The 12,666-nt window shown below is 41.1% G+C and overlaps 1 protein-coding gene across 2 annotated transcripts in view; it reads right to left on the bottom strand.

Annotated features, from left to right (window-relative positions):
• Window positions 1–280: 280 nt before the first annotated feature.
• The window catches only part of LOC101478116 (FHF complex subunit HOOK-interacting protein 1A), a 28,304-nt gene continuing 15,918 nt past the window's right edge, over window positions 281–12,666 (bottom strand). For both annotated transcript variants that reach the window (XM_076882357.1, XM_076882358.1), the window contains exons 8-18: window positions 10,543–10,644; window positions 10,016–10,072; window positions 9,849–9,935; window positions 9,207–9,374; window positions 9,046–9,125; window positions 8,582–8,754; window positions 8,390–8,501; window positions 5,524–6,827; window positions 5,049–5,227; window positions 4,844–4,964; window positions 281–4,006 (exon numbers count right to left, since the gene is read on the bottom strand). In XM_076882357.1, the coding sequence (XP_076738472.1) occupies window positions 3,774–4,006; window positions 4,844–4,964; window positions 5,049–5,227; window positions 5,524–6,827; window positions 8,390–8,501; window positions 8,582–8,754; window positions 9,046–9,125; window positions 9,207–9,374; window positions 9,849–9,935; window positions 10,016–10,072; window positions 10,543–10,644 (2,616 nt within the window). In that variant the 3' untranslated portion in view covers window positions 281–3,773. The remainder of the gene's footprint in view (window positions 4,007–4,843; window positions 4,965–5,048; window positions 5,228–5,523; window positions 6,828–8,389; window positions 8,502–8,581; window positions 8,755–9,045; window positions 9,126–9,206; window positions 9,375–9,848; window positions 9,936–10,015; window positions 10,073–10,542; window positions 10,645–12,666) is intronic.

Genomic DNA, 12,666 nt, shown 5'->3' with positions numbered 1-12,666 from the left:
CACCTTTTAACACTGCTACATGTTGACTAATTAGTTTAAATATATACATGCCTATATGTACACGACTTAAGTGTTACCAGATTATAAATGTGCAGGACCTGATAATGTGATAATACAGCAAAAACTTGCTGCACAATGTAAGTGCAAAATCTCTCCTTTGGGTTAGGCACCAGACTTTATCACTGATTGCAAAAGCTAAAATGCAAACATTATCTATGCCACAAGAAGAAATGACCAAGACGTAAAACAAAAATCTTTTCTGTGTCAAGTTGTATCATCTTGGTAATAATTTATTTCAAAGCAGATGATGGACACTGGTGACAAGAAGAATAAGATCTGAGCAAACGTTCACCAGATTGTGCCAGCAGTAATGCAAATCAGAGTCAGACTTCAGTCAGGTGCACTATATTGCCAAAAGTATTATCTTATGTGCCTTCACAGGCATATGACTAACATCTCATTCTTAATCCGAAAGGGTTTAATATGATGTTGGCCCACCCTTTGCAACGAAAACAGCTTCAACTCTTCTGGGAATGTTTTCCCCCACGTTTAGGATTCTGTTTATGGGAATTTTTCACAATTCTTACAGAAGCACATTTGTTAGGTCAGACACTGATAAAGGCCTGGCTCACAGTCTCAACTCCAATTCATCCCACAGCTGTTCTTTTGTGTTGAGGTCAGGACTCTGTGCAGGTCAATCAGGTTGTCAGGTGTAAGGCTTGGATGCAGCTGCTCGTCCATAGAAACCCATTCTAATCTGAAGACCACATGACGTTTGGACTCTGCAGCAATTGACTCTGCAGAAGGTTGGAGACCTGGGCTCGCTTTATGTGCCTCAGCATCTCCTGACCCCACTGACTTTATGTGGCCTAGCACTTTGTGACTGTGTTTCTGACATTCCCAATAACTTCCAGTTGACTGTGGAATATTCAGTAGCAAGGAAATTGGTCTTGTTGCACAGATGGCATCCCATCACACTACTACACTGAAGTTCACTGAGCTCCTGAGAGCAACCCATTCTTTCTCAAGTGTTTGTAGAGGTGGTCTGCATGCCTAGGTGTTTGATTCTATACAACTGTGCCCATGAAGCAACTGAAAGATCTGAATTCAATGATTTGGATGGATGAGGGAATTCTTTTGTCAATATACTTATTAGTATAGGTTTTGAATAACAGTTCTCAGTTGGAGGAGAATCTGATAGATGCATTCACAGGCAGTGTGCACATGGGTGAAACTGTGCTTTCTACATACAGACCTCATCTATTACTGCTTAAAAATAGAGAGAAACATGGTTTCTTGGTGTTTGAAGTCAGATCGGTGATTATGTTTGCCACCTGAAAACTATGTAAGCAGGAAACCAAATCTCTTTTTCTTCCAACAAACAACAGAGCAAAGACAAAAGCACAGGAGCATCACAACGTGGAAAAATTTCACCTTAAAGACAAACATGAAGTTTAAAATGTTATATTAACAACAACAAATCATATTCACAGAGGTTTAAAAGAAAAAAATAACATCTGATATCTGCATGGGAAATCAAAATCCACTGACTTTGCATCATTATATATTGCACTAATATTTTAGTCAGCTGAAGTAAGGCTTTTGATACTTTACCTGTGTGTTCGTTTGCATATGAAGACAGCAGCAAAAACACATAAACAGGAAGACACAACTGATCAGAGCAACCTGACACTTTAGATACTGTTTCAAGGATTGTCACTCACTTTGTTTGAATTTCAGCATTAAAATTTCCTCCATCTGGTTCAAAATGTTCAAAAAATACACATAAGCAAAAAATGAACTACTGTACACTTAGAATGGCTTTGTCAGGCACATGAGCCAGTCTGGTAAATACAAACAGCAATAAAACAACAGTAAGGACAAATAAGGTGCTTAATCTCACAACACTCAGTGCCTTGTATATTAGTACTGATATTTAGGACCCTAATGAGAATAATAAAGACAGTACTGATGAAACATCTATTCATTTTAACACTACAGCTTTATTTTCCGCTATGCTATGAAGTGCAACTGATCGTGCTATAGAGAAGTGTCATCAGGAAGTAAAAAATCTGATATAATCTCTCTCATGAGCTACACTTTCCTGCCTGGGATTTCCATCCTGTGTGAGGCCTTTAATCTTGACATACAGTAGTTGAAATAACTTTCATTTTTACTCATGATCAGGTTTAGCAAAACCTCACTAAAAAAAACAAGTAAAAATTCTACCATCCTTTAACCTTCTCTTCCATTTTTCTTGTTGTGGTGACACACTAGGCAGTTCCTTCAGACAACTGGTTGCATATACATCTATGGGAAAGGCTTCCTTGCTCTGTAACCTTGGGAACACTTCCCTGATGACTTTGTCACAATCGCTGGTCATCAGGTCATACTGAATGGAAGATGAAGTGCATTTTATGATTGACCTGTTGACAGGTTGACTCTTTCTCAGTCAGATCCACCCCTCGTTTATCACATACAGTTTGAAAAACACCCAGATGATGACAGTACATACAGTCAGGTCAAGGCTGGGACTTTACAGACCACATTGTCTGCACTCGTCTTTTATGACATCTGTGTCTCTGATTCAAGATGAGGGTTTGTCCCTGACAAACCACAGATGGTATAAAAGATAAATGTAGGCACTGTGACTTTGCCCATCAGTTTGCGAAGCCTCAAAGTCAATGTTTCAGGGTTTTATAATTAATCACAGGAACCAAAGGTGTGGATGTGACTATGACTATAAAACCAAGGAACATCACATACTCTTTAAATAATGACTAGTCATTAGTAAATAAGCAAACTAACATCCATAATCATCTTTTCTGAGCATAATAATAATCATTTGCAAAAGGAACTTACTGCTTTACTCGTTATCACAACAAATTAGTGAATGAGCTTATAAATTCATTAGGAAGTGTTTAGTGAAATAAGGGGCGAAGAGCTGATTTAAGACAGGTCTGCTTTAACTTCAGACTCTGAAGCTCTGTCCATTTTTTATTCTGTTTTTTCATAGCTGCTATGTCAGATGTTGGATGGATATTTGAGGTTTAGAAATGTCTTTGAACTACCATACACGTTAAAAAAAAACGAAGAAAATGTTGGGAATATAAGCAAGGTTAAATTTTACTGCCTCCTTTTATAAGAGAAAAAAATTGCTGGTGTTAAAAGTAAGAAAGAATTGTCTCGCATTAACAGTTTTAATGAATCATTTTGAATATTAGTGAATTGTTTACTGGATATGAAAACACAATAAAATAAATGAAAGTTTAGATCTATTTGATGCAAAGTCACTTCAGTGCATGTAAGGTAAGAGTTATTGTCAACCAGCTTCTGCAGCACTTTGTCCTTCCTGAGGAGGAGGAATAAAAAGGTCCTCTGCATTTTGAACCACATGTCTAACTTTTTCCATCTCAACAAAACCATGCAAAGATTTAAGAAAATATGGTAGAAAACTATTTTCACGCATCCCACAAATATATAAAACTCAGTACTGATTCTTCAAAATCATCTCCTTCAAAATCATTTTATAAATATCAGTCATATTCACATGGGGAAAGCATCAACATTTTCAAGTGCTGCCAGGAACATACACAACATCTGAATATTTATACTACTTAAATTATTCGCTTATATTAATCCTCAATGAGGAAAGTAGTTCATGCTACATGTTTTCTCCTTGAGCTCAGTCTTTTGCTGGTGGTCACAACACATATCCTTGATCTTATCAGCAGCAATCTGGGAGGCAGATTTTTTACAGGGGTTTGCATTCGTTACTCCTCAGAATAACAGTCCAAGGCAATGCTGTGCTCCTGGGCCAAGGCAGCCAACTCCTTCAGGAACTCGGCGTACAGGATAATGGCGAAGACTCGGCTCTTGGCTTGAGGGGAAATAGTAGGACAGGGGGGCAAGACACTGAAAGGAGGCAAAGGCAGAGCGTTCTTCACAGAGCCATTGGGAAGCGATGGATCCAGGATGATGTCACCGCCCTGAGACTGGAGGCACTCTGCGGGACACACACAAGTATCATAAACTGACGTCTGAAAAACGTTTTATTTGTAACTTTCCAAAAATGACTGTGTTCACACTTTCGGAGGTGGCCTGACAACATCTACAAATTATGTATTTCAAGCTTAGTCAGAGGCTTGCCCAGCGCTATCAGTGCTAAGAAAAGCAGATGTACTCATCTGTGGCTCCAGTGTTGACTGCCCAACAGTAATAAATGAACAATTCTCAGTTTCACAAATGTATTCTAGTCCAGAGCTTCTCTGATGAAGGCCACAAGGCCGAAACATTAGGATGTTTGCTGGCATGGCCAGAATAAGTTGGTGAAATTAAGAGCTGTCGACTTAACAACTCTTTTACGTCTTTTTAAGCACAACTTTTCACAGTGGATCATCTCTTTGTCTTTTTTATCCTCTGTCATGCCATCACAGCTCCTCAGCCGCTTAAAGACATTCAGTCATTCTTACTTTGTCCAACCTGAGCTGTTTCTCCATATCCTCACTCCTGAATCTGTCTGCCCTGAATCTTTCATTTCTATTCCTCCTGCTACCTTTCTGCCAAAAAAAACCCATTCTGCCCAATCTGAGCTTCTTCAGCTCTTTTCCACAACCACTGTTGCTTGGAGTGGTTGACTATAACTATTTAAACTCATCTACAATATTCCACTGTCCTCCATACAATTCAATTCAATTCTATGTCATCTGCAAACAGCATAGCTGACAGAGACTCTTGCCTGCTCTTGTCCATCACACTGTCCATTTAAAGCAGACTATCTAACTTGTTTCTTTAACTTTAACATATGTTGTTTTGTATCCTGTTTATATGTGTACTTATTAACCTCTGAATTTGCCATCTTGGTCTTTTGCCAACAAGAACCTCCAGGCCTGAGTGACTAGAGCAGGATAGTCTGGTCTGGCCATCACATAGCGCTCTATCTGAGCATGCAGCGACACCAGCACCTACAGAATGAAAGTGAACATAACATTTTTATTAACAAAATCCAATCTGACCTGCATGAGTCGTGTCAGATGTATGACTCCTACCTGGTAAAGTGTGCGAACGTTAGGCTGGTTTTGTGTGTCTGTGCTGAGCAGGAAGGATCTCAGGAGAGGTTGTGGGTACGATGCCAACTGGGCCAGGATGCCTGTCACAAGCAGGTTTACAGCAATAGAGTTTTCGAGAAGGTTCTCCAGCCGAGACAAGAGCACACTGATGAATGGACCTGGTTAGTGTACGTCAAGAGAAAATGCATTGTATCAGGTGTAAAATAATGGGGGGGGGGGGTCTTTTAGTCTTACAACTGACATCCAACCAACAGCTTTTTTGTATTTTCAGTGGCTACATTTATTTTTGACCACGTTACCATGTTGCAAATCTACATTACGTTAAGCGTTAATTGGAAAAAATTCTGAATATTTGACACAAAAGAAACTTTCTCATTCTGTCTTGTAAAAATGTGTATAGTGACTGAGGTTAATAAATCAGTGAAGCTGCTTTAAATGTTACACAAGCACAGACCTGTAAATGGAATTTGATGTCTCCTGCCGCCTTTCTTTGTGTCGCTCCTGATCTTCTCCGCTTCTTCTTCCTCTCGCATCACCTCTTCCTCTTCTTCTGCCCCAACGTCATCCCCAAAGGAGCTAAAACCAAAGTCAGTGCAAAGCTCTTCCTCCTCCTCTTCAAGTCTTTGCCTTAGCACTTGGACACGCTTCCTGAATGTGTCAATATCCTCTGTGATGTCCTCATAGTCTGGTTCTACCCCTAATGACAGCATGAGCTCACAGTATTGAGACAGGAAGTCATTGTTGTTTGTGTTGTCGTCAGGCAGGCTTGGAGATATGGGACGGTCAAATGATTCAGATCCATGATGGCCATTGGTTAAAGTGTTTTTTACTAAACATGTTGAGGGTGACTGCATGCTTTCATGTACATGTTGCTGATGTGCTCCAGGTGTATGGCTGACACGAGCTGTAATGTATATATCATCATCTGCATCATCACATTCGTCGATGATGTCATTGTTTACATTGAAGCCATTGGTAAAGAGCTGATCTCCCAGTGACCCTCTGTGTCCAAATATCCTTTTGGTTTCTTCTTCTTCTCCTTCCTTTGTTCTCCCTATCTCCTTTTCACAGTCTTCACTCCTTCTTCTTTCCTCTTTTCCTGCATCCTCGCTCCTCCTCCTCGCCGACATAATGCTGTTTACAGTTTCCAGAACCGTCCTTCCTGTTGTTGTTAACATCGTTGTTAATGTTGTCGCTGTTGCTGAAACTCGCTGTCCTTTCGAGATGCTCCCACGGGATTGGCGATTTGCCAGCATGATCCGATCCAAAATGGCTGCCTTTGCATCCTTTTTAGCAATGAGATCATAGACAAGAACGTCATCCTGAAACTCGGATTCTTCAACATAAGAGCCGCGCACCAGCTTGGTTGCATTGCGCCGCATTTCCTGGATGTGTCGAGGAGGCAGTGGGGGAGGTGCTGGCGGAAATGTGCATGTGTCTGCCTCCAATGATACATCCCCATTCGCCAGCACCACGTTTACCACAGCTGAAACCAAGGGATTGTCATCTGCAAAAATGTCATCCCACTCCAGTTCAAGGGCGGAGCTGGCTCTGCCCGCTTGGCTGTTATCTAAAGAGGATGGTGTAGGGGAGAGGGCAGAGGGCGGAGGACTGATAACCAGTGAGCAGATGGAGTCGCTCTTGACTCGCTGCATGAACTCTTCCTCATCTTCCATGTTGTTACCAGGTGTATCAGATCGATACTCTTGAAGTGGAGGATTGATGCCATCATAAGAAGCCGACCATAAACGGCAAGACCTGCCAACAAAGAAAAAAATATAGATTCAATAAACTTCTCTGAAATTACTCAGTGTATAACTTTTAGTTAAATTCGAAAAATTCCCAAATCATAACCACAGGGCTCTGTCACAGCAATGCTCTAAATTAACATTATAAATACTAAGATCCCAGTCAAATCCATTCACTGGATTGATCATGGATGGAGGCCCAAAGTGATGAAACCCAGTGCAAGGCAGTCCATGACCTTGAGCCCATATTCTGATTGGTAGAGGTAGGGACACAAGCGTGTCCCGAGCGTGGCACGAGTTGGGCCTAAACAACATTAGGATGGTAGTTTAAAAGTCAGTAGTGTCACAGCTGTGTCCTCATGTGTCTCCACATCCCCTGATCACCTCATGTGTGCATTTAAGTCCTCTGTCTTCCTGTGTTCAGCGTCGTGTCGTCTGTGTGTCACCCTTCATGTCATGTCAGGTTTCAGGAGTCTGTGCTATAAGTTTATAGTTCCTTCATGTTCCTGCACGACGTCCTGTTCATAGTCATCACAGTGACCTTGTCATTGTCTTCCTAGTTTTTATAGTGAAGTCTCAGTTTTCTTAGTTTTCAGTTTTCCCCAGTTTAGGTTCCAGTTTAGTTTTGCCTCTGTGCTTCCTGCCTTGTTTTGTTCCCTGATTATCAGCCGTAATAAAAGGCTCACTTTTTGTTCAAGTTAGTTTTGGTCTCCTCACCTGTGTCTGCTCCTGGGTCCTCACACACCCACACACAGTCTGCCCCCGCAGAGGCTTAAAAGTATGTATTTATGCAAACTTTTACACTAAGACTTTCAGATCTGAAACAATAATGGCATTCCCATTAGCCAACCATTATCAGATATTTGCATGCCAACTCACAAAACAAAGAGTATAAACAAGTAAGCATTAGCATGTAACTTAAAGTGTTGCTCAGTCTTAGCGTGGCTGTAAGCTGTTGTTCTCGTTTCTTTTATTAGTCTGTTTCCTGCACCTAAGATTACAACGATAAGGAGTGCATTTTTTTGTTTGATTTTGGTTTCACTGTCAGATAAAAGACCAAACTCATTATTGTGGCAACATTTATCTATTACCACAAATGTCTCAGTTCTCCTACCTTAGATGTGCCTTGCTGGTTTTCAGTTCGCGCTTATCTAATTGTAGTTTGAAAAGCAAAACTATGAACTTTAACTCGCCTCTGTCAGTGCGCCCCAGGGTGGCTGTGGCTACAATGTAGCTTGCCATCACCAGTGTGTGAATGTGTGTGTGAATGGGTGGATGACTGGATATGTAAAGCGCTATATAAATACAGGCCATTTACCATTTAAAACCAATAACAACAATCAAGGTTTTTAGTACAAATGTAATAGCATATGTTGACCAGCAGATGTCACTATAACACTATGAACCACTTTCACTGTTTCACACTCTGGTTTGCTGCATGTTTCCCAGTAAGTGGTGCAATGCACCATGTACACCAGTTATGAGAAACAACCCAAATCACATTTAATTTTAGTAATCAGACCCAGGCTGAACCATAGTCTTTTTGTAGAAGAAGAAGAAAGGCACACTAACCTGCGGGCAGTGGAGATAGCCTGACAGGCATCCCAGAGGTAATGGAGGTAGTTTACATCCATCAGGAAGTCTGAACCACGACAGTAACCAACGCTGTCTGACACTGACAGATCTGACAGACGGTTCAGGAGGAACAGGTCAGTACAGCCAAAGCTAATGTATAAATAAGCCGTTACCCGCTAACATACTGACCGGTTGCTTTGGGCCAGTGGATGTGCTCTGAGTGTGTGAGTGAGTTTTGGAGCTGCAAAGGGAACCAGGAGGGCATCAGCAGTAGGAAGGAGGCAGCACTGGAGGAGTAACAGTCCCTCTGCTTCAAGAAGCAGCGCTGCTTCCTGCTCAGGTGGCTGCAGGGAATCAGATACCTGAGGAGACACAGAACAGTTACACTCAGTCCAAGCATGTTATACACAACTGGCATCCAGGTGCAGTTTCCCCATGTTAAAATGCTTTATAGTAAGTCAATAAAGGAAGCTGTAGCTGACAGTGATCAGTGAGGTCTTACCATCATAGATAGAGTGTTTGTGCTGCTGGTGTTTTAAATGGATCGTCTAAATAATACATTTTCTGCAGTGAAGTTCCAGTTCTAGTGAAACTGTAATATTTTATTAGCACTAATTACAAGATGTGTGTCTGTGAGTTGCTGTTAGACTGACCTGAAGACCAGCTGCAGCATGACATCTTCACAGAAGAGCCCAATCAGAGTCCTGAACAGAGCCAGCGACACCGTGCCCAACTGAAGGACATGCAAAAGGTCAAAGGTCATTTACTGCATGACAGAGCATGAAGCAGCTGTATTAGATGACTGTGTGGATACCTGGAAAGGTGTGTTGACCCTGCTGACCAGTGTGTCCAGGATGTGAACGTTGTCATGTGTGTGCAGCAGGATGAAGGAGAGGAAGGTCTGGAGGAGGGCGGGCTCAGAGATGGAGCGCAGGAACAGGTCCAAGTATGCTGTGGTAGTCATCACTTCCTCCACCGTCAGCTACTCACAGACAGACAAATGATCACATACACTAGGATGTGATTAAGTAATAGGTATTTCATGCAGGTGTTTTTATCCTGCTGGAATTACAGTAAAAATGCTGTATTAATAGCTTTCCTGTGAGATGTTTACTGGTGACTAAATGTAAAAGATGAGGAAATAAATGTCCTGTCTGGTCACTTTAAAAACTTTAGTGGCTACAAAAACAGCTGAAATTACTGTATGGTCAAACTTACACTCTATAGAGTATAAGTGTAATGTTTTTGCATGAATAAATAAAGTATTTATGGTTATTACAGCAGGAAGACCAACATAACTGTGTTTGGTAACCAAAACCTCTGACAGTATCATCCTTTAAAACTCTGTGTTATATAACAGGCAACTGTTCCTGTTGTAGATTTCAGGTTTGCTGCCTGTACCTGCACGGCACTTTATCAGGCACTTTCTTTACAGTGTCGTGATGAAATGTGATACCTTGTGCAGAGCCGGAGCAAGTACAGGCACAAGGAAGCCATTGTAGATGTAACCAAGCAGCTGGGAGCGGATGGACGGATGAGCCACCTGAGGGAAACAAAGATGTACACTTACAGAGTAAAAATAAAGTGTGCGTGCGTGTGTGTGTGCGCGTGTGTGTGTGTTACCTTGGTAACAGCACTACAAAAGTCCAGAGAGTGCAAAAAGTGGACCAGAGCAGGAACCTGTTGACCCAAACACAAAGTGTTGATTCATTTATTCTCATTAATTGTGTTACTAACTTGTATAATTAATTAACATAGTTTTATTTTTCATACATTTATCTAACGCATACTTGTGCATATTATACTGCACATATCACTTTTTAGAATTACCATTGCATAGCTGTTACACAAGTGTTGCATTGATATACTGGAAAATTAGTTGTCTGGCCAAGTCAGGAAGGAAGGCATTCATGCTTGAGCATAGTACAGATTAAGTGTACTTAAAGTGGAAGCTCTTCATCTTCAGTCCTCTGAAGTAATGAGGAAAACCACAAACTTTGCTTAAGTGGCTTAAAACTGAAACCTCCCAGGCACCAACAGAAATACACCCCCCACACATGAAGGTACAAGTCCAGACACTACTTTTGGTTTCTCTCACAGGTTCACTCATTCATGATTTCATCCTGTCACCCCAGCACTGTGGTTGTTACCTGCTGCCAGTCCGCCTGGTCCAGAGAGTGCCAGTCCTCGCTGTAAACCTGCAGCCGAGCCGGAAGAGACGAGTACAGACCGGACAGACCCGTGGCCAGCACCTGCAGCAAACACACACATACAGGTGTTCAAAATTTACATTCTGAAGAAGAGTTGGTCAAAAAGAAACAAAAAGAGAGACAACATTTGAAGACTTTCGCCATACCCGTAACGACCAATTTTAGTACCTCAGTGTAAATCAACAGGCATGGTTTAAATTAGAATAGTTTTCAGGTTTTCCAAAGGGTCGCTGCATCAGCCCTGATGATGCCCGTGGGGGTATATAAGGGTTCATCAATCTTAAATGATAAGTTCACTGACATTATAGATTTCTTTACCATATTTTTATTTACTATTAAACACTACTATTGTGTCCCTGAAAACATTAGTTCCCTAATCCCAAAAATCTATGCTGACTTTGGAGCCACAACTCCTGCTGAAATTTTATTTTACAACTTGCTGATTTTGGTGTTTCTGGATGCTTTTGACTAAAGGTGGAAGTGACTTGTGGCAAATACTGTCGTGGTCTGTGTTATATTTGTTGTTTTTCTCATGATTCTTTGTATTTCTAGATTGTTCATTTCCTCCTGCCTTCTCTGCTTCCCTTCTTTCTGTAAATCAGGGACCGGGGCCCTCTGGTGGACTGCAGCAACAACAGAAGGTCAGTTTGAAAATTACTCATAGAAACTATGTACAGTTGCATATCTATATAATAATATGTATTTATACAACATGTGTATTAAAACTGTAAATAGGAGGTGGTTAGTTTGTGATAGTACTCATTACTCTGACTGAAATTTGCTGCTCTTCTGTTGCAGGTTGAGTTTTGGTCACACATGACATGACACTTTGCATATGTAAGGCGACCATATTTTGATTTCCAAAAAAGAGGACACTTGGCCCAGTCATGAAAATTTTTAATAATACTGTTTGTTTAAACAAAATTTTAACATATTTAAAAGATGCCTTCTCTGTGCGGTTAATGAATGGTGAAATAAAAAATGTCATATAGGCTTTTACAAGTCAACAAGTGCAAAAAAATAACTTAAAAACCTGTGGAATTAAATAATGTTACAGAAATAATGCCTCATCTGTATAAGAAAGCTTACCAGTGAAGTACCAGTGAGGTATTGTGCAATGGTTTCTGCTGTCTCATTTGGCGTTTCTAACCTCAATTAATTTTGTCTGCACGCCACCATTCTCCCAGTCAAAGTATGATTGGGAATATTTTCTCTGTTCCATGGTTACTTAAGTCTGAGAAATGCCACAGTACTGGATTTCATTAAGAGCTTCAAGAGTGACTTGAACTACCACCTACAGCACAGCAGTTCGGGGATGACGTTACAGATATGGGTCCTCTGTAGGCCTATAGGAAAACCCGGACATTTTCATCCATCTCAAAAGTCCCCCCGGACGCCTCGGACAGAACGTGAAAAGTGGACATGTCCGGGGAAAAGAGGACGGTTGGTCACCCTAGCATGTAACTGGTAAGCATTAGCAATTTATAGCTCTGTGTTACTTGGGTTTTTTGGGGGTTTTTTTCAATAAAAATTTCAAGGAAATACACCACCTTCTCCTATATAATGATTAAAGTGAAGATTTCAGAGTTTCTGGTTTCTAAATGGGCCACAGCGCTCTTTACTTTGGTAATGGCTTGTCTAAATATTTCAGTGGGACCTATTTGTCTTTTTTGATTAATCATACATTAAGAAAATGGATATAGCTGTGAGTCCAAGAGCTGCAGCCTTTAGACAAAACCACGAGAGGCCTTTCCTTGTGTTTCAGGTCTTTATGCTAAGCTAAGCTAAATGGTAAATGGCTCACACTAAAAATGGCATTTCACAAACTGGTCCTTTAAACACAGAGGTGAGCAAAGAAGTAGCCTGCGGAGCGAGAAGTTGTTTCTAAAAAAGAAAAGAAAGACATTGTTTCATTTGAGACAAAAGAAACAGGGATGAGATATCAGGAAAAAGGAAGAAGAGAGGAGGAGAGCTGGTGATCAACATCAGTATAAACAGCAGCAGTGGTGGCGGCGCTGGTCGTCAACAGCTGCCGTCTCGGGTCTCGTTAGCAATCGGGCAGGC

Source organism: Maylandia zebra, linkage group LG3 (assembly GCF_041146795.1).
Source record: "Maylandia zebra isolate NMK-2024a linkage group LG3, Mzebra_GT3a, whole genome shotgun sequence".
Lineage (NCBI taxonomy): Eukaryota > Metazoa > Chordata > Actinopteri > Cichliformes > Cichlidae > Maylandia > Maylandia zebra.
Note: the sequence above shows the minus strand (reverse complement) of the source record. Positions and strands in the feature narration are given on the sequence as shown.